Here is a 27,883-nt window from a genome sequence, read left to right as displayed (position 1 = left end):
ACCCAGAATTTGATTCCTGAATCACTTTAACGTTTAGATAACTAGTCCAAAACACCGTCTTGTGAATGACGACCCAGATGGTCCATGTGTTCTTGAAAATTGAGTCATAACAGTTGGTAATGCATTAAAAGTCATTGATACATGGCTATCAACTATGGTGTTGGAGATTAGTATTACCTGACATTCATGTGACACAAACGGCACATATTAGTTAAAACCCCAAGCCAGGAAGTTGTCCAGATCCAAAAGCTCAATCACATGATGAATCACAAATGGAATAGAATATTTTTAACCTTATGGGGAAGGAGATTTTATGACTAAGTTGAAGCTTTTGGACATAACTAAGTCGTTTACCAAACTGTTAGATTTTAAAAAACTCACTCTTGCAAACTCCATCGGTTTCGGAAGAAGACACATGACCATCACATCAAATCGAACATCGCAAACAGTCTTCAACCATTTGGTAACAAACTGAGGCTTCAGCTTTTCCACCAGGCTCCCAACTTCATCATCGAGCATGTATGCAGTGGAATGAAACCACTGGAACATCATGCTAACCAATCTGGCTAAACTTTCTGTGGGTGAGTTTTCACTTGGAGTGCAAAGACTGACCTGCACAGTAACACAAAACAAGCACAGAAATTTTGGATGAATAACTTGGAATGTGCTTTGAGCAAATTTTTAATCTTTGCTGCATTATTGATAATCTCTGAATTAAATTGGTCACCATCTATAGAATTTACTAATATTTATTTCAATATTTTCTACTAGGTTACCATCCACACCATAAAGATGAGAATTTGCTCAAAGTAACAGTTCAAAAGCAAAAATATTCTAGATGAACACAGAGATTATAAAACCCAGTTTATCTTGTTTTTCTCATTTCTCATCTATATTCTAAAACTCTCATTTGTTATCTTGTTTGTGACTGAACTTCAGCCAAAGCGGTACATGATAGCACGACAATTTTAAGCTCACCTTACTCACCGCTGTCACTTTAGTTATAATGCAAGTAGTTTTATTGAAATCGGTGTTATATTTTTAAAGTTATTCACATTTTAAAGTTTAAAAGGAGGGGAGGGGAGGAGGGAGGGAGGGGGAAGGGGGGAGTGGGGGAGAAGGGAGAGGGGGGGGTTGAGGAGAGAGGGGAGAGGGGGGAAGGACAGGGTGCTGCACCAATGCAGGTGAGGTTTGGGCCCAACGAGTCCACTTGGTCTGGTAGTTTTTAAACTACTTACAATGTATAACTGTGCTTGGAAACAAAGCACTTAGGAAAGAATGGGGAGAGCAAAGTTACCTTAGTCATTAATTATGCCGGCAGAGGAGAAAAAGCAGCTTGCCAACCATTCATGTAAATACAGACTGAAACCTCCCCTCATTCGCTTTGAATGCAAATGAAATTATTTAAAGATAATATAGTCAACTGCATAGTGGCTCTACTATAATTACAGCAGAAGCCAATCCAGCGACCTCTCTCTTATGAGCTTGTTGTCAAATGGAAACTAATTTATGTGAAATCAGCAGCTCTGCTACAGATGTCTCAGCACTCTAACTTTGCAAGTGATTGTGTCACAACAACTGCATTTAAAAAAGGAAACTAAGCTTGGGATTATGATCATTGCACTTGAAAATAAATATTGCCTGAACTCCTGAAAAACATTTGCCTCGAAATTAATTCCCTGATAATAGTTCTAAAATTGACTTTTCCGTTACAATAGCACATTATAGACTGCCTCCAAAATTAACTTTGATGGGGTGGCACAGTGGCGCAGTGGTAGAGTTGCTGCCACGCAGCGCCAGAGACCCGGGTTTGATCCTGACTATGGGCGCTGTCTGTACGGAGTTTGTACTTTCTTCCTATGATTGCGTGGGTTTTCCCCGGATGCGCCGGTTTCCTCCTACACTCCAAAGTCGCACAGGTTTGTAGGTTAATTGGCTTTTAGGGTTAGGATTAGGGTTTGTAAATTGTAAATTCTCCCAAGTGTGTAGGATAGTGCTCGTGTACGGGGTGATCGTTGGTCAGCGCGGGCTCGGTGAGCCGAAGGACATATTTCCACGCTGTTTCTCTAATGTCTAAAATCGAAAATATGACATTTGATGGCAGTGACTTGGCTTATTAGTGAATTTAATGCTACCGGCAGACACGTATTTCTGGCCAGTGACCTTCAAATCCACTTGCAGTATTCATTATCTACTATGTTCCAGCTTGCTCTTAATAAATGGTATAACTTTCACACTAAAATCATCATTTCATTTATTTACCAAAACCCAGATTCCGAACTGGCTCAATAAGCGTTGATCATTTTTATCATCGTCCTTGTTATCGTACTCTAAATTGTCCAAGGAATGATGAGATAAGGATAGGCCCATTTGCCGTCTTCGATTTAATTCAAACTCCCGCTGCTCTGCGTGATATTCAGCTTCCTTTAGCAAGCTAAAGTAAAAACAAGCAAAGCTCAAAATGCGTAAACAGAAATCTAATTTTGGAATAATACAACCATAACTAAAGACAAATGCAAAATGAATCCCTCCAACATTTTCATTTCAATCCCAGCATTCATTTTCTTGGTTGTATAATTAAACTTTGATTCAGAATTTTTAAAAATTGAAGACAGTCTCATGCTCTATAAGGTTATTACATTCTGAGTTAACGACAAAAATTAAATATCTATCCCCGGCCAGTGAGTCAACTGGAGGCGTAGAGCAATTGCTGGTAAACATTAACAGAAAGAAAATAACTAACAGATGTCACTGAAATATACGTCAACAAAAAAAGACTCTCAAAGATTCTGGTATAATTTTGTGAATTAGGTTTGCCCTTCGGTTTAGCTTTGAGACACTATTGTGAGGCTTTAAACTCCAGAAGGATGGGCTTCCAAAGTGCCCCACAAAATTTAACAGCAGAGCTCCATCAAGTAGGATTCCTGCCCAATTCTAAGCAGGATCTTGGTGCAAAATAAAAATGAAGTGGGAACGTGGATTGTGAATCCCCTTTGGGTTGTGTAGGGAGATTCTAATTGCAATGAAGCTCAAATGTTGACCAGGAAGAGCAGAAGACTTGCTGGAGAAAAGGAATTGATGGCGGTTAGGGCAAGGGGGGGGGGGTTGAAGGTGGGAGAAGGACAGGGTGGTCAAGGGATTCAGCAATGGTGAAGGTGGGTAGACAGGATAAGGGGACATGTTCTGGGGGTGGAGTTCAGCGGCATTGTTCACGGGCCTGGGGGACATATTCCTTCTTTCGCTGGCCAATAACACTCTTTGCTTCTTGGATTCAGCCCACCTGACTTTTTCTCAGCTGCCAGATTTCCCATGACTTTGAAAATTTAGCTGCCTTTGGTTAAAAATTGAATCATGGTTGAAATTAAAGGAGACAGATTCTTTGTAATGTTTGAATAATCAATTTGCTTCCCATGAGCGCTTGGCCACCCACTTCTATTAAAACGGGGAGCAGCGAGATTGAAGTCAGGTTTCCAAAGTTTCTAAGAATTTAACCTTGAACACAAACGCAATCCGCCATCTTGAAGTTAAAATTTGATCTTACAAATGTTAAAGATTTATAATGGATTTCTAATAGTTATACAATTTTCAGCTGATTAAATTCAGAAATAGCTACCTTTGAAAGATTTGTTAAATACCAATGAGTTTTAAGAATCACTTGTAAACAATAAGTTTAACAGCCGAACATTTGTAATTAAACAACACTTTGGGGACTAATTCAAAATAATTAACCATTAATTGCCCTGAATTCTTTGCTGAAAAATGGGGGGGGAAATGCAATAGTTAGACAAATAGCAACTTTTTATCATATCATATATCATATCATATATATACAGCCGGAAACAGGCCTTTTCGGCCCTCCAAATCCGTGCCGCCCAGCGATCCCCGTACATTAACACTATCCTACACCCACTAGGGACAATTTTTTTACATTTACCCAGCCAATTAACCTACATACCTGTACGTCTTTGGAGTGTGGGAGGAAACCGAAGATCTCGGAGAAAACCCACGCAGGTCACGGGGAGAACGTACAAACTCCTTACAGTGCAGCACCCGTAGTCAGGATCGAACCTGAGTCTCCGGCGCTGCATTCGCTGTAAAGCAGCAACTCTACCGCTGCGCTACCGTGCCGCCTTTAAATAGAGTTTTTAATTTAGTGAAACATCCAAAAAGATTTTCAAAGCATAATTATCGTATTAGAAAAATAGAAACATAGAAAATAGGTGCAAGAGGAGGCCATTCGGCCCTTCGAGCCAGCACCGCCATTCATGGAAACAAGTGTTCTGAACTTAAAGAAAGGTAACTTTGAGGGTATGAGACGTGAATTGTCCAAGATAGACTGGCAATATATACTTAAAGGGTTGACGGTGGACCTGCAATGGAAGGCATTTAAAGATTGCATGGATGAACTACAACAATTGTTCATCCCAGTTTGGCAAAAGAACAAACCAGGAAAGGTAGTGCATCCGTGGCTAACAAGGGAAATCAAGGATAGTATTAAAACAAAAGATGAAGCATATAAATTAGCCAGAAAAAGTATCATACCAGAGGACTGGGAGAAATTCAGTCCAGCAGAGCAGGACAAGGGGCTTAATTAGGAAAGGGAAAATAGATTATGAGAGAAAACTGGCAGTGAACATAAAAACTGACTGCAAAAGCTTTTATAGATATGTGAAGAGAAAAAGACTAGTTAAGACAAATGTAGGTCCCTTGCAGTCGGAAACAGGTGAATTGATCATAGGGAACAAGGAGATGGCAGACCAATTGAACAACTACTTTGGTTCTGTCTTCACTAGGGAAGACATAAACAATCTGCCGGAAATAGCAGGGGACCGGGGGTCTAACGAGATGGAGGAACTGAGGGTAATCCAGGTTAGTCGGGAAGTGGTGTTAGGTAAATTAAATGGATTAAAGGCCGATAAATCCCCAGGGCCAGATAGGCTGCATCCCAGAGTGCTTAAGGAAGTAGCCTCAGAAATAGTGGATGCATTAGTGATAATTTTTCAAAACTCTTTAGATTCTGGAGTAGTTCCTGAGGATTGGAGGGTAGCTAATGTAACCCCACTTTTTAAAAAGGGAGGGAGAGAGAAAACGGGGAATTATAGACCAGTTAGCCTAACATCGGTAGTGGGGAAAATGCTAGAGTCAGTTATTAAAGATGAGATAGCATCACATTTGGAAAGTGGTGAAATCATCGGACAAAGTCAGCATGGATTTATGAAAGGCAAATCATGCCTGACGAATCTTATAGAATTTTTCGAGGATGTAATTAGTAGAGTGGATAAGGGAGAACCAGTCGATGTGTTATATCTGGACTTTCAGAAGGCCTTCGACAAGGTCCCACATAGGAGATTGGGGTACAAACTTAAAGCACACGGTATTGGGGGTTCAGTGTTGAGGTGGATAGAGAATTGGTTGGCGGACAGGAAGCAAAGAGTAGGAATAAACGGGTCCTTTTCGGAATGGCAGGCAGTGACTAGTGGGGTACCGCAAGGCTCAGTGCTGGGACCCCAGTTATTTACAATATATATTAATGATTTGGACAAGGGAATTGAATGCAACATCTCTAAGTTTGCGGATGACACGAAGCTGGGTGGCAGTGTTAGCTGCGAGGAGGATGCTAGGAGGCTGCAGAGTGACGGATAGATTAGGAGAGTTGGCAAATGCATGGCAGATGCAATATAATGTGGATAAATGTGAAGTTATCCACTTTGGCGGCAAGAACAGGAAAGCAGAGTATTACCTGAATGGTGGCCAATTAGGAAAAGGGGAGATGCAACGTGACCTGGGTGTCATGGTGCACCAGTCATTGAAAACAAATGTGCAGGTGCAGTAGGCAGTGAAGAAAGCGAATGGTATGTTAGCATTCATAGCAAGAGGATTTGAGTATAGGAGCAGGGAGGTTCTGCTGCAGTTGTACAGGGCCTTGGTGAGACCGCACCTGGAGTATTGTGTACAGTTTTGGTCTCCTAATCTGAGGAAAGACATTCTAGCCTTTAAGGGAGCACAGAGAAGGTTCACCAGATTGATCCCTGGGATGGCAGGACTTTCATATGAAGAAAGACTGGATAGACTAGGCTTATACTCGCTGGAATTTAGAAGACTGAGGGGGGATCTTATTGAAACATATAAAATTCTTAAGGGGTTGGAGGGGCTAGATGCGGGAAGATTGTTCCCGATGTTGGGGAAGTCCAGAACCAGGGGTCACAGCTTAAGGATAAGGGGGAAGTCTTTTAGGACCGAGATGAGAAAACATTTCTTCACACAGAGTGGTGAGTCTGTGGAATTCTCTGCCACAGAAGGTAGTTGAGGCCAGTTCATTGGCTATATTTAAGAGGGAGTTAGATGTGGCCCTTGTGGCTAAAGGGATCAGGGGGTATGGAGAGAAGGCAGGTACAGGTTACTGAGCTGGATGATCAGCCATGATCATATTGAATGGCGGTGCAGGCTCGAAGGGCCGAATGGCCTACTCTTGCACCTATTTTCTATGTTTCTATGTTTCATTGTGATCATGGCTGATCGTCCCCAATCAATAACCCGTGCCTGCCTTCTCCCCATGTCCCTTGATTCCACTGGCCCCTAGAGCTCTATCTAACTCTCTCTTAAATCCATCCAGTGATTTGGCTTCCACTGCCCTCTGTGGCAGAGAATTCCACAAATTCACAACTCTCTGGGTGAAAAAGTTTTTTCTCACCTCAGTTTTAAATGGCCGCCCCTTTATTCTAAGACTGTGGCCCCTGGTTCTGGACTAGCCCAACATTGGGAACATTGGGAACTGTTTAGCCTCAAAGCCATGTTAGGACACATGGCCAAAAGCTTGGCCATAGTGGTAAGTTTTAAAGACACCTTGGAAGGGGGGGCAAGGAAAAGTAGAATTGTAGCAAGGATTAGGGAAGGAATTCCAGAGATCAGAGATAAGGTGACCAAAAACTAAACATATCAAAAAATACGATCAGCAAATAGACACAAAATGCTGGAGTAACTCAGCGGAACAGGCCGCATCTCTGGAAAAAAAGGAATGGATGATGATTCGGGCCTTGACCCTTCCCTCCAGAGATGCTGCCTGTCCTGCTGAGTTACTCCAGCATTTTGTGTCTATCTTCGTTTTCAACCAGCATCTGCAGTTCCTTCCAATACAAATACTATCAGCAAAACTCTGTTAAATACATGGAGTACATCTCCAACTGGAGTTGTGCCTATTATGACGATTATATGTTAAAGATGTAACACAATGTATAAATAATCAATACAGTATATCTTCAGGAAGATCTCTTTTGGACTAATGTTATTGCTTACCTGACTACTGATTCCACAGTACAAACTAGTTCCTCTGCACCACATTCTCTGGTGTTCATGGGAGGCGGTGAAGTCTGATAAAGATGTGTCTCTGATCCAGCACCAATCTCACTGCTATGATAGTTGTAGTGACATCTTTTGCAATAGCGCACAGGCCTGTTTCCATGGCGACCACAGCATCCTGCTGAGAAGCAGGTCACAACGGCTCTCCTAACATGGGAGCTGCAATTCTATTGAGGAGCAAAACCTTTGTTTTAATTGAATAAACACAATCTCTCATACGTATTACTATGTAACATTTCTAGGTTCATGTGCCTGAACAACTGCATGGGACAGGTCATGATGCAATGACTCCTATCTCTGGTTGAGTTCTCATCTCTTCTGTGCTGTTGAAGAAGCGTGATGGACAACCTTAACAAAATTAACATCTGATTATTCACCTTTAATTGACTCATGAGCTTAGTTATGCTTTCAAGATGTCCAGCCTGTTAGTAATCCATCCAAATATTTAGTCAAGTTATTGTATGCAAGAAGGCAGAAAAGAAAAACTGGAAATATTCAGTATCTTACCCAGCACCGACCAAATGAGAAAAGAGTTGATGTTTCAGAACAAGATTTTGAGTCATTGACATGATGGTTTTTACACCTACTGATGAATTTCATTCAAAGGAAGCTGTTACAGTGCCAGAAAACATGGGAAACTTAGCTTACACGAGGTGAAGTTAATTGCAGGCCTCCTTGAAGTGTGGGTGTCCTTTACAGGCAGAATGCCTGCTTCACAAGACTGCAGCTTGGTCTTTCCAAGACCAGAAAGACAAGAGATGAATCAGTGGAGTGAATCAGATGAAGGGGAAAATTGAAAGGGTTTCTTTTAGGGCTTGGAGAAACATTCCTGCTTCTCCTGGCCCACAGGCAGTCATTTACCTCATGAATTTAGCCACCTCATCTGCTTTCAGCTACCATATTTCCCCAAGGTCCAAGCCCCCATGTTTAAATAGTCTACGCTCTTCATTTACATATTGTATAATTTAAACCTGCTTCCCATTTATGTGACATGAATGCCCATATCATATTCTCCCAACATCAAAATCAGTAAGGTTATGCTAGGCTCCTGTTACAGAATATTTGCAATTTTATCCATAAAATTACCTCAGTTCAATTGTTACAAAGTTACAATTCTGCTTCCCTCTGCCTAATCTGTTGAATTTTTCCAAGACGTAGTTATTATTTCAGATTTCCAGAAACAGAGCTCCGTTGTTTCTGAGCTAAGTGCTTGATAGCTCAGATTAGTTACCAGCTCAATCTATCTACCCTTCATCAAGTGAAAGTTAAAAAACCTTTATAATTGGTGCCAGGTTTGGAATCCACATGCAAATTAACCCTCTGTAACTCCCTGATCCACTCGTCCCTTCCTACCCAAACCACCCCAGCCCCGGGCACTTTCCCCTGCAACCGCAGGAGATGCAACACCTGTCCCTTTACCTCCCCCCTCAACTCCATCCAAGGACCCAGACAGTCTTTCCAGGTGAGACAGAGGTTCACCTGCACCTCGTCCAACCTCATCTATTGTATCCGCTGCTCTAGATGTTAACTTCTTTACATCGGCGAAACCAAACGCAGGCTCGGCGATCGTTTTGCTCAACACCTTCGCTCAATCCGCCTTAACCAACCTGATCTCCCGGTGGCTGAGCACTTCAACTCCCCCTCCCACTCCCAGTCTGACCTTTATGTCAAGGGCCTCCTCCAGTGCCATAGTGAGACCCACGGGAAATTGGAGGAACAGCACCTCATGTTTCGCTTGGGCAGCTTGCAGCCCAGCGGTATGAACATTGACCTCCAGTTTTAGGTAGTTCCTCTGTCCCTCTCTTCCCCTCCCCCTTCCCAGTTCTCCCTCTATCTTCCTGTCTCCACCTATATCCTTCCTTTGTCCCGCCCCCCTGACATCAGTCTGAAGAAGGGTTTCGACCCGAAACGTCACCCATTCCTTCTCTCCTGAGATGCTGCCTGACCTGCTGAGTTACTCCAGCATTTTGTGAATAAATACCTCCGATTTGTGCCAGCATCTGCAGTTATTTTCCTACACTGCAAATTAACCCTATATGCACAACTCACCACCTGAGCTAAAAAGCTAAATGATGAAAAATTAAGTTATTTGTTCGTTTTATATTTAAAACATCCATTAAAGATATAAATTCTAAAAGCAAGTTACTGACCTTTTCCTCACTTTTTGCTAAGGTATCAAATGTTAAAGGATATTTAATTTTGTATGCAAATTCACAACATATTTCACCAAGTGCAAATTAGCTGTCATGTAAGATAACAATGGAAACCTCCAGAAAGGGAAGAATTATTTTCACTATTCACAATCTTGTAAGGAGATTATTAACATTTAATCTTTCCTTTCCCCCTGGTAACTGGCTGCAAGTTATCCCACATAAAAACAGCAGGACATAGCTAAATTCTGGCATGTACTCATAAATGATATCAGGTGATTAGATTATTTCTGGAAGTGTAGGTTTAATCATCAGTGTCATAGAGCTATAGAGTGATACAGTGTGGAAACAGGCCCTTCGGCCCAACTTGCCCACACCAGCCAACATTTCCCAGCTACACGAGTCCCACCTGCCCGCATTTGGTCCAGATCCCTCCAAACCTGTCCTATCCAGTGGATACTACCATGTGCAGCTGCATTCCAATATTATCATTCATTCTCCTCTCGAAGAAACTACCAAATACTTGAAGCTAATTATTTTACCTTATTGCAAAATAATAGATTAACAACTAAAGGACCACTTGTGATTGCATGGTTGAAGAGAACATTTAAAGAATTTGCAATCTTATAATTAAAATAACTTCACCCCCTTTTTCAAAACCACACCAAGGACATGGTTAAAATTCTGTCTTTATATCAATTCTATTTACATTGCACTTTCCTACAAAATTCAACACATTACAAATGACTTTAGACAGCAGACCCACAAAGCTGTTCACACTTCATTCTTATGAAGAACCTCCACCATTTTCATGTCCACTTTCTTTGGTTATTGCATTTTATCAAAGAAATCGCAGGGGCTGGGACATTCGTGCTGGGTTACTTTCATTATTTTACCACATGAAAAATCTCTCAAAACCGTAGGCTAATGTTTATGGCCAAGACAAAACTTGTGAGAGTATCTCAAATGAGGGGACATAGTTACAAGGTTAGGGGATGGTGCTGAAAGTAGAGGTGCAAATGAACCAACTTCTCACAGAGGATGGTGAACCTCTGAAAACTAAATCGTTGGGGCTCAATGAAGAGGAAGTAGATAATTTTCTGAAAGAGCCCTGGTTCAGAGCACCAAAAAGCTTTATCTGTAGAAAGCATGGATGTAAATATTGTCTCATATATAACTAAATAGGATATTGCAAGCTGAACCTATGGCAGAATACGGTGAGAGTAAATATGAAGGTAGTGGTACTGGAAGCTAAAGATAGAGAGGATTTAATCGTAGATGCAGCATGCTAGAACTGCAGAATACAAACTCTCAAAACAGCATTCCAGGTATTGAAGTGACTTCGAAGGCCATTGCAGTAGATCCATACAGATCATAGGGAAGACATGGACAGTTTAAACATAATAAGTCACGTGATTGTAAGATTTAAAAAAATAAGATCTATCTTGTCAAACAATGATCCAGGAGAAGTTGCATCAGACAATGGTTCACAGTTAAAATCTTTTCAGTTTGTATGTACTGTTTTGTTTTCTTTCTAAGATTTTATGGTGGTTTGTGTTGGTGGGAGTTTTTTAATAAATGGATGCCAATGGTAGTTGTAAGAGCACTTAAAGGTATGACTGGCAGTAAATATTAGAATTTCCTCATCTAGGAATTTGCTACCTAGTGTGCAAATGAGGATTTAATAAATTCAGTCTGAGGAGGGGGTCTCGACCCGAAACGTTACCCATTCCTTCTCTCCTAGATGCTGCCTGACCTGCTGAGTTACTCCAGCATTTTGTGATACCTTCGATTTGTACCAGCATCTGCAGTTATTTTCCTACACTATTTAATAAATGATGTTGATTTTAAAAAAGCAGATACAACAATAATACTAAGGAACATATTTTTTTTTTAGCATTAAAGGCCTGATAAATTATGCAAAATTTACTTTGGAAATAACTGTTGGACATTAAAAATTTAAAAATAAAGTCAATAACAATTATAATACAAACCTACTCCAATAATGATTCTTTGTAAGCATCCTATAGAACATGCAACATAGATCAGTATAGCACAGGAACAGATCCTTCTGCCCACAATGCCCCTGCTAAACCTGATGCCAAGTTAAATTAATGTCCACTGCCTGCACACGATCTCCTCTCCCTGCATATCCATGCATGGCACCCAACCCAGGTGACTATATGCATGTGAGCCACAAACTAAATTAAAAGCCTCTTGAATGCCACTTTCATGTCTGTCTCGACCACCACCCTTGGCAGGACATTCCAAGCACCCAACACCCTCTGTAAAAAACGTGCCCCGCATATCTCCTTTGTACTTTGATCCTATCACCTTAAAGCAATGTCCTCCAGTCTTTGATATACGAACCCTGGGAAAAAGTTTCTGACTCTTTACCCTACCTATGCTTCTCATACTTTCATACAATTATATCAGGTCTCCCCTCAACCTCCGATGTTCCAGAGAGAATTAGCAAGGATGACTTAATAGTATTGAGACTTTGAGAAACTAAATCTAAAAGAATCCACTGTTCATAACATAATACTAAATTTAAATGCTGTGGCAATAGTATCTGCTAATTTTGATCATTCACAGAAGCTTATAAATCTACAACACAGAAGAGCATTTAGCTGAACATTCAAAGCCATCTAACAAAGATCTACTTAGCCAAAGTCCACCTCTACTTAATACGTAGGCCTAGACTATAAAGCTTTTAAGCGGTGACACAGTGGCTCAGCAGTAGAGTTGCTGCCTGGCAGCTCCAGAGATCCGGGTTCGATCCTGGCTATGGGTGCTGGTTGTACGAAGTTTGCACATTCTCCCTGCAACTGCATGAGTTTTCTCACAAAGGTTATGCAGGTCTGTGGGTTAATAGGCCTCTGTAAATTCTCCCTAGTGTGTAGGTTAGAATTAGTGTATCAGTGATTGTTGGTCGGCGCCGACTCGGTGAGTCTGTTTCCACACTATATCTCTAAACTAACTTAAGTACTCATCAAGGAAATTCTTTAATTCGTCGTGAGATTCTGCTCCCAATGCCTTTCCAGAAGAAACAATGGCAACCCAACCCATCCCTTTACACCTGGTCACATCTATGTAATTTTCTTCTGAACGTCATCAAGGGTCATCATGTCCTTCCTGCATTGCAATAATAAAAACTGTACACTGAATGTGCATATACTTTACCAGCACCATCTCCTCACTCTTAGACTGAATATCTTACCTGATAAGACAATCTGGATCGGAACACAATGGGAATGCAAATATAATACTTCAAAAGGGAAAGACTATGGTAAATATTCAAGGCTCGATGGCATTCAATTGTTTCTTTAAAAATAACATAATTGCAGTTCCTCATCACTTTGATGAGATAAAGCAGAAATATGAGCATTGTGGCTAATGGTTCTGTACACAAATGGTAAAATAAAAAATCTCATTTAGAAACCTTTCCATAAAATAATAAAAATCTCTGAAAACTAGACCCGAGACGTGGTCGCTTTAAATTTTGAGTTCTGGAGTAAGATGAATTCAAGTTTATGCTTTCAAGATATAAGATTACTTCATTGCAGTTTTTCCTCGAGCATTTACACAAAAATGATCTTTGTTTCGTCTGCCAATAAAAACTTTTTTTTAATCTATAACTTACATTTCTGACAACAGTAATGGAAAATTTGTGCAGTAGAGGAAAATTTGATCGTGCAAAACATTTACAGAACCCTTTTAAACCAAGGACAGATTTTTTGTTCCCTGTATCCTTTTTTTCTCTGTCCAAACTGTTAGTTTTCCATTTTTCTGTGTCTAGTTAACCTCTCAAGAATGCTGTTGCCATTATAGTGAATTACATTACAGAACAAATGACTGCTTGATAAAGCAGACCAAATCTGCATAAAGATAACATAAAAAACAGATAACATTTCTGTTCATCATTTTTGTTTTCCTGGTCAAAATCATCTCATAAATTCGGCATGGTTAAAGAATTAATTTTCAATCTACAAGACAATCTGCAATACAAAATATTGTATGGGAAAGCAAAGCAAGATTGGGTCAATATAAGAAAGAATGCACATCTAGCATCTTGCGCATGCATAATATATGTCTATCAGTTAAGATGCAAGTACAATCATATTTTTGGAAATATTAGATTATTGCTGCAGTTAAGAGTTGCAATGTTTCAAGCAATACACACAGTACATACAACCCAACTCCTCTTGGCTTTGGTGAAGGTGGAAGGTTTATCTGCATTAAGATACCTTAATCTAGTAACTGTGTTGGAAAGAACTGCAGACGCTGGTTTAAATCGAAGGTAGACACAAAATGCTGGAGTAACTCAGCGGGATAGGCAGCATCTCAGGAGAGAAGGAATGGTGATGTTTCGGGTCGAGACCCTTCTTCAGACTGATGTCAGGGAAGTGGATGGGACAGAGATAGAATGTAGTCGGAGATAGTAAGACTGGTGGGCGAACTGGGAAGGGGGAGGGGATAGAGAGAGAGGGAAAGCAAGGGCTATTTGAAGTTAGAGGTCAATGTTCATACCGCTACCCAAGCAAAATATGAGGTGCTGTTCCTCCAATTTGCACTGGGCCTCACTCTGACAATGGAGGAGGCCCAGGACAGAAAGGTCAGATTGGGAATGGGAGGAGGAGTTAAATTGGTGAGCAACCGGGAGAACAGGTAGGTTAAGGCGGATTGAGCACAGGTGTTCAGCAAAATGATCGCCGAGCCTGCACAGAGGTAGAGGTTTACTTGCATAGGCAGAGGTTCACTTACACTTTCTCCAACTTCATCTACTGTACCCACTGTTCCAGATGTGAACTTCTGTACATCGTCAAGACCAAGCGCATGCTCGGCGATCGTTTCACTGAACACCTCTGCTCAGTCTGCCTTAACCTACTTGATCTCCCGGTTGCCCAACACTTTAACTCCCCCTCACATTCCCAATCTGACCTTTCTGTCCTGGGCCTCCTCCATTGTCAGAGTGAGGCCCAGCGCAAAATGGAGGAACAGCACCTTATATTTCGCTTGTGTAGCTTACACCCCAGTAGTATGAACATTGACTTCTTTAACTTCAAATAGCCCTTGTTTTCCCTCTCTCGCCATCCCCTCCCCCTTCCCCAATTCTCCCACCAGTCTTACTGTCTCCAACTGCATTCTATCTCTGTCCTGCCCACTCCCCTGACATCAGTCTGAAGAAGGGTCTCGACCCAAAACGTCACCCATTCCTCTCCAGAAATGCTGCCTGTCCCTCTGAGTTACTCCAGCATTTTGTGTCTACCCTAGTAACTGATCTTTACGGGCAAGGAACACTTAACTGGTGATGTACTGTGGGTAGACACCTTTTTTTATGTATGGGCCTCCAAATGCAAAATTCTGTAGATGTTTTATAGACATTAGATCAGAGACTACACCTATAGCCCTTCCTACTGCTAGCTCTGCTGTTTCAGGTAAAAGATGAAGAGGAGGCTTCTGGAGCAGAGAGGCCAAAAAGCAGCACCTTGAGTTGTTTAGGAAGGGAAGTCAGTGTGCTTGCATTAGGCCACTGGAGCAGCACAAAGATTCCAATCAATTAGGAAAATTATGGTAGCAAATTGGAAAGGGATGAGAAAGAGGAGAAATCAGAAGGCGGGGCGAGATCAGGAGAGCACTTGACCCCACCCCCTTGGAACAAGTGTGGCATGCCCTTCCATCAGCCTTGCTGCAAAAGGTCTCACATTCATTGCAAAGGCCTGCTTCTGCATGGGTGGCCTGTAAGCGGCATCCCCTTGCGTGCAATGAATCTCGGACAATACGTTGCAAATAAGCACTGTATGATAATGGATACCAAGTGTATTTCCGCTGTGGAATTGGCGTTCCAATTAAATTTCATCATGTTATGCACCTAAAATCATGCCATGCCACAGAAATCCCTTGATCATGAAGTTCAGTTTAGTTTATTTAGTTAATCATTGCCATCAGACAAAGCTTTGGTGTCATTTTTTATTATTGTTTTAGTTTTAAACCCTATGTCCTTCTAGTTCTTTTTTTGGAAACGTGGTTCCTGACTCTGCAAAGTACCACAAGCCTATTTCTCCACCATATTTCTGGACTAAAAATGCATCAAATGTTTTAAAATATATTACTAATTAATTACCTGCATATAATGTAACTTTATTTTGCTGAATAAAATAACAGAATAGTATCTTGGCTATGGCATTTATCCTGTGCAGGTGGAATAAATTTTAGCCTAGTGTTCATTTCCATTCCATTAACTCATAAATGTTGATTCAATTTGTAATCATTGGATTTTTTACCAATGTAGTTGCCTGAAACATTGGCAAACTCATGAGCAGATTTTATAATGTAAATGCAGTTTGTAACTTGGCAATTAAACAAAAATGACTGCATCTTGGAATAAGCTGGCAGAAACATGACGATGAATCACAAGATGAAAACCACAAGCAAAGGCACTTTATCGCTGAACTCCAAACTTTTCTTACCTTTTTCTGACAAATCGCAGAAATTTCAGCTGCAAAGGTGAAGAAATACAAACAAATCAACTCATATAAACAAATCACAATCATTGTAGGATTGAGCATCAAGAGGCAGATCACCACATCTATGATGACCATCAAAAAATACATGTCTAGACTATTCCATATCCCAACAATTGGCATGGCCTCAATGCTCTATTGAATAAAGATCAGGCAGTCCTCAGGTTATGTAAGGATTCCATTCCTGAGAACTGTCCGAAAACAGATTAGGAATGAAGGCCACATTTGGAGCACCGTGTACAGTTCTGGTCACCCTGCTGTAGAAAGGGTGCAAAAAGGATTTACAAGTATGTTACCTGGAGGGTATGAGCTATGAGAAGTGTTTGGAAAGGCTGGGTCATTTTTCCCTGGATTGTAGAAGCCTGAGGGGTGATCTTATAGAAATATGTAGAATCATAAAGGGGATAAATAAGGTGAATAGCCTCAATATTTTTCCCTAAGATAAGAGATTCAAAAAAGTGCAAGGCATTAGTTTAGGTTGAGAGGGGAAATATTTAAAAAAGACCCGAGAGGCAACTTTCTCACACAAAGAATGGTGCATGCATGGAATGAGTTGCCAGAGGAAGTGGTAGAAATGGGTACAATTACGACGTTTCAAAGATGGGCAGGTAGATGGAGAGGAAAGATTGAGGGATATGGGCCAGGGGCAGGAAAGCTTTGTTATTCCACTTGGTCGGCATGGACCTGTTTCCGTGCTTTGGAGCTTCGATAAAGTATCAATGGGAACGATTACCTGATCAGATTCCAAAGCAAATCTCTTTAGTGGCCACCTACTGTGAACCGGAACACTGCTTTCTGAAAGACAAGGTATCTCGCCATTTGCTTCTGGGAGGTTGCATGTAAACTATTTTTTTTACAACTGATTACCTATTGAATTAACTAGCTGATACTCGTTTTCTATAACCCCTGAAGATGTGTGCATTTATGTAACTAATTTTCTCTTTTTGAAAAATCCTTTAAAAAGTTATGGGAGAATTTGCGCAAAATACGATTTCCAAACGTCCGGGCTTCCCTACCCTGCATTCATTTAGATACGACTAAATGTTGAGACTATGCCTGCCTCCACTAGGCAGTGCACTCCTTATTCTGACCGCTCACTGGATGAACAGTGCTTTCTTAGATCCCTAAACCTTTTATGCCTTATGCTAAATCTATGCTGTTCAGTTTGAGATATCTCTGCCTCAGAGAATGTTTCCAACTATCTATTTGATCTATGCCACTCACTATACAGTGTGCATGTCACTTTGAATGGTCATTCAAACCATTGTTCAAGAATTGGTGTTAGAGCCATTGCTAACATTAGTCGCAACCTAACATCTAATCCGTTATAGGTTGCATGGCTGACCATGCATGTCAGCCCGTTATAGGTCGCACAGACCATGCATGTTGATAGACACGAAAAGCTGGAGTAACTCAGCGGGTCAGACAGCATCTCTGGAGAAAAGGAATAGGTGATGTTTCAGGTCGAGATGTTTCAGTCCAAAGAAGGGTCTCGACCCAAAATATCACCTAGTCCTTTTCTCCAGAGATGCTGCTTGACCCACTGTGTTACTCCAGCTTTTTGTGTCTGTCTTCGGTTTAACTAGCATCTGCAGTCCCTCCTTACATACCATGCACGTTGATATCATCTCTGTCTGAAATATGCCAGCTAAAACAATGATTCATAAAGGAACCACGACAGGCTGCCACGTGAAAAACAAATTTAACCTTATCTTTACTTAACAGAATGTTATTAATCCACTGACAGCTCTCTTTCACCACCATTAGACCCAAACCTCCGCATCACCGGAAGATCTCAGCAGCCAGACAATCTTACAGTTTTATGCCTCAAATCTAATTCGGCAGATACAGCATGCATTTAATTTGGAGGCAACTCAATTCCTGGATTCAGGTGCCTAACATAACTTAGAAATGGGGCATTTAAGATTTTTTTTAATGTGTGTTTTTCTTCAATAAAAATAATAACGTACTTAAACAATATCTTTCTAATCCACAAGATATCTCACAAAGCTTTAAACCCATTGCTTCACTATAGTCTTGTAATGCCACATTGGAAGCAATAGATTGGCACAACAAAACTTAAAGCTGTTCTTCACTGTATCTCAGTATATGTGATAATGATAAACCAATACCACTACCCAGTAGAAATAAAAACAACTTTTGTCATTTTATTTGTTCTTCAGATGGAGAATCAACAACTAAATTGCTGCTGACATCTCTGTTCAGCTCTTTCCAATACTTCAAAAGGAATCAACATTAAAATGGACTCAAAAAACATGTGTTTCTAATCAGGAAAGCTCTTCCAAACAAAAGACCCTGTCCAAACAAAATAATAATTATTGAGTTAATGCACATTAAAGAACCACTAAAACAAATCCGATCCTATCCAAACAAGTGGCGGGATAGAACCTTCATGTCCAGTCCACAATTCATCAATTGCAGATGATTTTGGAACCACAGACAATGCTACATTTCTGCCAATTCCCAGGCTGACTTGAAGGACTAACAATTAAAAAAAGTCTGGTATTCAACAATGAGATGCTTCTTTTATTGCAGTGGGAAGTTGTGAAGATGAAATGAAGAATTAGTATTTTAAATAAATTTTCACGTACAATCTTGCTTGTACATACAATCATTGAGGTACTGCAGTATCTTTAAGGCAGTACAGTAAACCCTCTTTATAACGGATTTTGATTATAGTGAACAGACCTACTGACCTTCCAGGCCAGGCTGCCAATGCCACCCCCAGGCCAGACCAGACATACTAATGCCACTCTTTCCCTTGCTTTAGCTCTCTCCCCATCCCTCCCCTTCCCAGTTCTCCAACCAGTCTGACTGTCCCTGATTACATTTTATCTCTGTTTGCTTCGTTCTTACCTTCTCCTAGCTAACAATGATCTATTAGACATTTTCCTTGATCTCCACCCCCTTTGATGTCCCGTTCTCACACCTTGCACTTCCTTATCTCTGTATCTCCCCTCCCCGACTCTCAGTCTGAAGAAGGGTCTCGACCTGAAACGTCACCCGTTCCTTCTCTCCAGAGATGCTGCCTGTCCCGCTGACTTACTCCAGCATTTTGTGTCTATCTTTGGTTTAAACCAGCATCTCCAGTTCCTTCCTACACACTACCTACTGCTGCCACCCCTGGTCCGCAACGCCTCCCCGGCTGCTTCCAGGCCTGATCCACTGCTGCCAACCCCGCCCACAACACCTCCCTGACTTCTTCCAGACTGCGCCTGCCGCCGCCGCCCCACCTTACCTGCACTCTGGCCTCCTGCAGGCCGCGACCAATGACTCCACCGATCCTCACCTCTCCCCCAACCGGGGGACTCACCTGGAACCCAGTTCCGGACTGAGAGTCTGAAGAAGGGTCCTGACCCGAAACGACACCTATCCACACTGCTTGACCTACTGTATTACTCCAGCACTTTGTGTCCTTTTGTGTCTTGACCTACAACTATAGTTGTTTGTTTCTAGTACATACAATAGTAATCCCTAACTTGGTTAAAATAGACAATCAGCAATAACGAACACCATTCTCCCCCCCCCCCCCCCCCCCCCCCCCCCCCCCCCCACTATGGTCTATTATAAAGAGGGTTTACTGTAATTTTACTTTCCACTACAATGTATTCAAGTTTTAAAGGGACAGCTAACAGGTTTTTATGAGATAGACACAAAATGCTGGAGTAACTCAACAGGTCAGGTGGCATCTCTGGACAAAAGGAATAGGTGGCGTTTCGGGTCGAGACCGTTCTTCAGACTTCATGAAGTTTGGCTATTGAAAGGTTTATATTGGTTAAAGGTAATCAATCGAAGGAGAATGTTAAACTATGTATTTCGAACTATGGATGCCGCCTGACCTGATGAATGTTTCTGCCATTATGTTGCCTCTCAAAATAATTTGAAACATGAAGCATTCAAAGGCATATTGATTTTTACTTGCCATGGAAACCTCAAACAACGGCTCTTAAAGGGATTGTCAGAGCCCTCAAACAATTATACCAGCAAGTTTTTTAATGGGAAAATGTTGCCATCCTTGTGACACCCTGCACACTTCCCCAAGATTGTTTCCTCCTCAACATATCATATCATATCATATCATATATATACAGCCGGAAACAGGCCTTTTCGGCCCTCCAAGTCCGTGCCGCCCAGTGATCCCCGCACATTAACATTATCCTACACCCACTAGGGACAATTTTTTTATTTTTTTTTTAACATTTACCCAGCCAATTAACCTACATACCTGTACGTCTTTGGAGTGTGGGAGGAAACCGAAGATCTCGGAGAAAACCCACGCAGGTCACGGGGAGAACGTACAAACTCCTTACAGTGCAGCACCCGTAGTCAGGATCGAACCTGAGTCTCCGGCGCTGCATTCGCTGTAAAGCAGCAACTCTACCGCTGCGCTCATTTTATTTCCTCTGGAATATGTTCCCTCCCTTTCTAATGCTCCAAATGTCCAAGTAGATCACTGACAAAAGATTAGTAAAGCTTTGAAAACAAAACATTCGAAAAGCCTTCAAAACAACCTAGTTCTCAAATGCTTCCCGTAGAAAAAATTGATAGGTCATTTTCAAGGAAACATTTTTTTTTAAATGTGCAGATCACAAAAAAATGTCTAACCTCAATTTCTGTCAAATGCCACCCGATTATTGAGTGATTGCACTTACTGGAATAGCTGTTACATTAAAATCACAATCAGACCAAACTGTTCCTCTGCATCAGAAGTATTAAATCTTTTTTTTTGTGCATTTTTATGTTAAGAAATAAAATTTTATGTTCCTATGCATTTTTTTTTTCTCTTTGATCATCTTTTAGATTTGTCCTAAAATAAAATGCACAAATAAATGATGTGATAGACTGCACCACACTGAAAAGCGCTAGAAGTACCATCAATTCAGAACTCACCCTGTGGAAGCAAAACATCAATTAACCATTCAGACTGGACCCTGAAAAAGATCAACAAAGATTCAAATAGAAGTGGAAAATCCTGGAAATAAACAGCAAATTTTCAAAATTGCAAATAGATAGGATGAGCTCACAAAGTGTAGAGTGTTCATCTGAATGGAAAATAACATTTATTTTAATCACTGTGAATCAAATTAACGAAAGATCCAATTAAATGTACTCAACAATAATTCTGACCATTTCCAAGGAAGGATTGGTCGGTCTGAATTTCATTCTACTTGTTTTGAAGACAATGATTATTTTTCCCAAGTGTAACCATGTAGTAGCCCAGAGCAAATTCCCAAAATGGAATGATCATAATTGTTGCCTAGATTAATCTAGACCTGTGCTCTGTTTTACAAAATGAGGAATACCAGAAATGGTTTATTAAAAATTGTGTGATGTGAAAGAGTTTGAACACATTTCAAGTTTTCATCATAATTGTAACTATTGCGTTACATTATTGTGTTAACATTGGTCTTATCAACTCACCCTGCAATCCGTTGGCTACATTCTTCACACAAGTATATTGGGGGTGGCTTCTCACCTACTGCCACAGAAATGGATGGATCTATGCACATCTTCAGCAGAGAACATTTATCAATTAGCACCAAAAATTAAGACTCACAAATAGGTCAGCAATTGCTCTGGAAAGTGGCCATCCCAGTAATGATGTCAAAACTGAAGCCAAAAAAGAAAAAAAAATCCCAAATACCTTTACAGCAGGTTTGTTGATTGCATTCTGACATTCAATGTGTTGACAGTGAACCGGATTCCATGCTGAAGGAAGATGAAAAGAATGAGATGCAAATTTTCTCATCTCACCATTGTGATTAACTTCTATTTTGCTGTTTTTTTTAAAAAGAATGTTTGTTTTCCTCACAAAACATCCTTCTTAACTGATCAGGTTAATATGTGCAATTGATTACAAAAATGTGTTACACTTGGAATTGTTTTATTTAAAATATTAATAGCTTTTCTTGAACCTCTGTGTCTCTATGGTGGTCCTAATGTTCTGGGATCAAATCTTGTCCATGGAGGGTACATTAATATACATTGTACAATTAATTTAAATTGGCAATTAGATTAACTAAGAACATTGCATTTTAAATATTTGTCAAAAGCCTGTGGAAGAGCTTTATTGATGCAAACCTTTGTCAAATATGTTGATAAGAAATGTTTTGGAACCCTCTGCATTGCATAACCATAAGTTGATATTGTGTTAATGTACAAATTGATGTATGTAATGGGGAGTCTATGTCTCCATGCATTATATACATTATTCACCTTTTACAAATTACAAGAATATTTGATGTTGCCATCTCTCAGTCAATTTTTTCCTCTTCCTCTATAGTTTTATGATAGAGCAAAATCAACTTCTTATTTTTAGATTATGTCTGCAAGTTTTAATATCAACAGATGTAAACTCTGAGGTAGACACAAAATGCTGGAATAACTCCGTGGGTCAGACGGCATCTCTGGAGAGAAGGAATGGGTGACGCTTTGGGTCGAGACCCTTCTTCAGACTGTTAACTCTGCATCTTTTTATAATACTTTATTTCCATAAAAGATTTTGTTGATTTCTTCATTTTATGTATGCCATTTAGCTTGCAATTCCAGGTTGAATTAAATATTTGAATCTGTGTTTAATTAAATGATAAATGCTGCAACACACTTAAATCAAGTGTGAGACAAAATGAGTAGAGAAACATGAGAAGTTCGCTTCAGTGCACTCTTCAAACATAAATCACCAGTTGTCTATAGATTAGGACATAGGAACTTCTTCCCACAGAGGGTTGTGAACTTCACAATTTTGTTACCCCGAGGATTATGGAGGCTAGATCTAATGGGGTATTTAAAGGTAAACTAGACCAAGTGGACCTGTTGGGCTCAAACCTCTCCTGCATTGGTGCATCACCCTCTCCTCCCCCCTCCCCCCCCCCCCCTCCCTCCTCTCCCCCTCCCCTCCACCCTCCCCCTTCCCCTCCCCCTCCCATCCTCCCCTCCCTCCCCCTCCTTCCCCTCTCCCTCCCTTCCTTCCCCTCTCCCCCCTCCTCCCCTCCCCCTCTCTCCCCTCCCCTCCCCCTTCCCCTCCCTCCCCCACTCCATCCCCCACAACCCCCCTTATCCTCCCTCCCTTCCCCCCCCCCTCCCTAGGAGATAGATTTTAACTTTAAAATGTGAATAACTTTAAAAATATAACACCGATTTCAATGAAACTTCTTCCATTAGCACCAAAGGGACAACGGTGAATAAGGTGGGCCTAAAATTGTCACTCTATCATGTACCATTTTGGCTGTAGTTCAGGAACAAACAAACAAACGAGAGTTTTAGTATATAGATTAAATACATTTTTGAAAGATCAGGGATTTGAGGTCTGGCACAGAAGAGAGAATGTTTTTATGTCATATTTCTTCTGTGGGAAGATATGTGTTTCAGTTCATATTTCAATTGTAAAATCCAGAGTGCTTCGTTCTGCATTGGTGGTTATGTGCCGTGAGCACCACTGACCCACCTTGAACACCAGGGGAGCTATGTGAGGATGCTCTTCCTCGACTTCAGCTCTGCCTTTAACACGGTCATCCCGAGCAGACTGGTCACCAAACTTTCCGACCTTGGATTTTCCCAAACCATCTGCCAATGGATCAAGGACTTCCTGACCAACCGCCCCCAGACCGTCAAAATAGGCCCTCACCTCTCCTCCACCATTACACTGAGCACCGGCTCACCACAGGGCTGTGTGTTGAGCCCCATCCTTTACTCCCTCTACACTCACGACTGCGCCCCCACCCATCCCACCAACACCATCATCAAGTTCGCGGATGACACGACTGTGGTTGGACTCATCTCAGAAGGAGATGAGACAGCCTATAGGGATGAAATCCAAAGGCTGGCAGCATGGTGTTCAGTGAACAATCTGGTCCTGAACTCCTCCAAAACAAAGGAACTTATAATTGACTTTAGAAAAACCAGTGGAGATTACGACCCACTCTACATCAATGGGGTCTGTGTGGAAAGGGTACCAGCTTTCAGGTTCCTGGGTACGCACATCGCAGAGGATCTTACCTGGTCTACCAACACCATCACCACAGTAAAGAAGGCACAGCAGAGACTCCACTTCCTGAGGATCCTCAGGAAAACCAACTTGCAGGAGAAGCTCTTGTTGTCCTTCTATCGCTGCTCCATCGAGAGTGTGCTGGCATACTGTATAACCACATGGTATGCCAGCTGCTCAGAAAAGGACAGGAAGGCCCTTCAGAGGGTCATCACGACGGCCCAGAAGATCATCGGCTGCTCACTGCCCTCCCTGGAGCACCTGTTCAGCCTACGCTGCCTCAGTAGAGCAGGCAAAATAATAAAAGATCCATCCCACCCCGGCCACCGTCTGTTTGTTCATCTGCCCTCTGGTCGACGTTTCAGGTCGATCAAATCCCGAACAAACAGACTTAAGAACAGTTTTTACCCCAGGGCCATACGAGAACTGAACACTACCTTTGCACTAGGCAACACCGTTAAAAAATCTTGTACTTAATATAATTGTATTTAATTGTATTTATGTATTTATTTGTTTTTGCATTTATTGCATATATGTTTGTACGCACCGTCAGGATTGGCTATTTTTTAATTTCGTTGTACTCGTTGCAATGACAATAAATGAATATTATTATTATTATTATTATTATTATTATTATTATTATTATTATTATTAAGGGTGTTTTGGGTTGGGTAAATAAGCAGAAATCTAACATATCTTATTTCTGTTGTTCTTTTCAGTTGAGTCATAAGAATTTCACATTTTTAAAAAAGCAACATCAAATTACATCTTAATTAACTTTTTTTCAGGAATTACTTCTAATTATATTTCATTGTAGCGGCCAGCTTCTCATCTATCTCAATTAGCTCCCAAGCTGCCACTTGCATAGACTGGGTCAGCGATAAGCGTAATAACTCAAACAACTAATAACAGAGATCCTCCCAGACGTTTAATAGTTAGTCTTCTTTATTTGAAGGTGCAATAAACATATTGGCAAATCTCTTGTCATCGACTGGTTATTAATTGCTAGGTAAAATTCCAATACCTTACCACAGTCTATGCGATCATTACGAATTGCCAGATATAACTTCGACACAGTTTGTATTAATCTTTTGGCGGAGCTTCTAGCTGACCCTCTGTCAGCACCTCCCAGCTCACACACTCTGCCAGCACGTACCCAACCGCCCGTACTCTGGCCCCGCCCAGCCCCTACGTAAGCATTGCATTAACTCTATAATGTCCAAACTACAGCAGAATACAAGGTAATGATATTAATAAGCAAAAAAAACTAATAACTGCAAAATGGCTCCTACATACATAGATTTGTGTTCAAGTGCGCATTATCGATGAAAATCTCATACCTGTGTACTGAAGTCCCCTGTATTCACATATAGCACCTGGCGGCTTTAAATTGGGCCAGTAGTGGAAAAGCATTTGAACAGCCGGTGGCTTAACTTGAGAAGGACCGTACGCAATCACATACAACAAATCCTAAAACAACACAAAAATACATGTTTATATTTTGTTAACCAATAAATTAATTACTAACATGCAAGCAATCAAGGTTAAACTTAGGCAGTGAATCCACATGCAGTACAGGTTTCATGTCCCAGTATAATTAGTTTTCCAACCATCTGTTTTGTTCTTTTTAGTATCCAAGTTTTTAATTATATCCATAATTTTATGATTGTTGGCTCGAAGTTAATTTCCCCCTTCCCGTTTAGTTTCGTCCAGTACATACAATATTTTCATACATATTTAATACATAAACAACTAACCACCCTCCGTCTCAAAATCTGGGCAGTGATACCGGTTCATTACAAGCATGTGTTGGCATATGAAATGGACAAACGTAATAAAAATTAACACTTAGGAGCCTGGCAGGAATATGCTGTTAGCTATCAGGGTTGCTGGTTGAGGACACACATGCCTCATAATACACTGCAGGGACATTTATCAGTGTAAAGCAGGAAGAAAGTCATGCTACCCGTGTTCTCCGGAAGATTGGGGTCTCTTTATTAGCAATGAGTTGCATCCATTCTTAAAATTTCAATCATTAATGAGCAGTAAATTTATTCTGTGATAAAATTTGAAATAGCTCATAGCCGCATCTATTACCATCAATTAACACGGTAACATTTGGTGCAGTGACCACAAGAGTATTTTAGAAAGTGAATATTTATGAATGCAGGTCATTAATTTGCAATGGAGCTCTCTATGGGCCTTTAAAGAGATGGTTTGCTGAGACTCATAAAATAAACTTCATTAGAATAGATTTATAATCTGATCTATTTAGACATTCTCATAAAAACAAGCAAGCTTATAAAAAGAGTAACCCCCAAGTAGCCCTGCAAATCTAGCATATTTCAAAGAACTAAAATGTCATTGTTCTATCTGGGACATATGACAAAAAAACACTCTTGACTCTTGACTGAGTAATTATGACTGAGTTGCACATAATTTGAATGGCAGTAATTGCTGACACACCGAGATAACAGTCTACTCATTAATTTAGCTTCCTCATCTTAACTGTCCAAGTTACAATTGTCAGTATTCATCAATTAAATAATGTATAATAATAAAAAAGACAAGAATGACATTATGATCGATTGAATTTTAAAATGTGTAGGAAAAATACCGCAGATGCTGGTATAAATCGAAGGTTGACAAAAAATGCTGGAGTAACTCAGCAGGTCAGGCAGCATCTCTGGAGAGAAGGAATGGGTGACGTTTCGGGTCGAGACCCTTCTTCAGACTGATGTCAGGGAGAAGGGTCTCGACCCGAAACGTCACCCATTCCTTCTGTCCAGAGATGCTGCCTGACCCGCTGAGTTACTCCAGCATTTCCTGTCTACCTTCGATTGAATTTTAAAAAGTACCGACTTATTTACAGCAAAAACAGAGTATTTCAACTGCTTGCAGCTTTCGCAGAGAGGTTAACATCAGCAGAATCAGATGGCTGTGTTTTCTGAAACAGCAATTAGAGCTAGCTACGTCCAATGAGGAGCATTGAATTGCCTGTGACCCAGATGGACCAGCTGCTTATAAACAAACAGACAACTGGGTTTTTTTAATCAGAGTTTTCATTAATTCAAATGTACTATTAGAGCTCCTTATAAGATCTTAGCTACACAGGAAGATTAATGCTGGATGCACCAGAGACTCACCACAATAATAAGAGATACAATGGAATCAGAGCTGTATGCTACTACATAGAAGGTTGCAGGGATAGTCACTAGTTGTGCTCCAAATTATAAAATGAAATTGAGAGGAGAGCAGCAACTGAAAAAATATTTCACGTTAGAATGTGAAGCAATAATAAGGAGGAATTAATTTTGAATTTGATGTCAAACTTGAAGGGATAGGTGGGTTTAGGCAAAGTTTCCCCACACAAAGGAGTGCTTAAAGAACCACATATGGCAAATTAAAGAATTTCAGTTATAAACATTTGAAAAATAGTTAGACAAATGAAGGAAATTGAGAGAAAAGGGAAACAAGATTAGAAATGTCAGCTGGTTGTGAAAGAGCCAAAATGGCCTGAGGTAACCTTTCATATTCCTGATTTTACAGCTCATAGTAGTAGAGTATTGACATTAGATCAGAGAGAAACTACTGGGACACCTGCCCTAGCTATTTCTCGCTTAAAAACAGGTTTTAAATAGATAACATCTATGTTATGGTTTTGCTCAATCGATTAAAATTGCTTGTGATTTTGCTGAAATAAAGCTATTATTGTTCCAAAAAAAAAGGTTTTTTTGGTGATTTGTAATGGTGTTGCTGTTAATATTATGTGCAGAATACTATCTGAACGTATCTCCTCTTCCCTGAGCAACAGACGGCATTGTATTCAATCAGCTGAGTTACAAATG

The 27,883-nt window shown here is 40.6% G+C and overlaps 1 protein-coding gene across 6 annotated transcripts in view; it reads right to left on the bottom strand.

The window, feature by feature from the left end:
- Nucleotides 1-27,883, bottom strand: part of unc79 (unc-79 homolog, NALCN channel complex subunit) — a 159,862-nt gene that overhangs the window by 107,756 nt on the left and 24,223 nt on the right. For all 6 annotated transcript variants that reach the window (XM_078406800.1, XM_078406802.1, XM_078406803.1 and 3 more), the window contains 8 exons: nucleotides 25,376-25,505; nucleotides 21,696-21,760; nucleotides 21,473-21,561; nucleotides 20,942-20,982; nucleotides 15,977-16,005; nucleotides 7,294-7,523; nucleotides 2,263-2,434; nucleotides 382-612 (listed from right to left, as the gene is read on the bottom strand). In XM_078406800.1, coding sequence (XP_078262926.1) covers nucleotides 382-612; nucleotides 2,263-2,434; nucleotides 7,294-7,523; nucleotides 15,977-16,005; nucleotides 20,942-20,982; nucleotides 21,473-21,561; nucleotides 21,696-21,760; nucleotides 25,376-25,505 — 987 coding nt within the window. The remainder of the gene's footprint in view (nucleotides 1-381; nucleotides 613-2,262; nucleotides 2,435-7,293; nucleotides 7,524-15,976; nucleotides 16,006-20,941; nucleotides 20,983-21,472; nucleotides 21,562-21,695; nucleotides 21,761-25,375; nucleotides 25,506-27,883) is intronic.

The sequence above is a fragment of the Rhinoraja longicauda genome, chromosome 10 (genome assembly GCF_053455715.1).
Source record: "Rhinoraja longicauda isolate Sanriku21f chromosome 10, sRhiLon1.1, whole genome shotgun sequence".
Lineage (NCBI taxonomy): Eukaryota > Metazoa > Chordata > Chondrichthyes > Rajiformes > Arhynchobatidae > Rhinoraja > Rhinoraja longicauda.
Note: the sequence above shows the minus strand (reverse complement) of the source record. Positions and strands in the feature narration are given on the sequence as shown.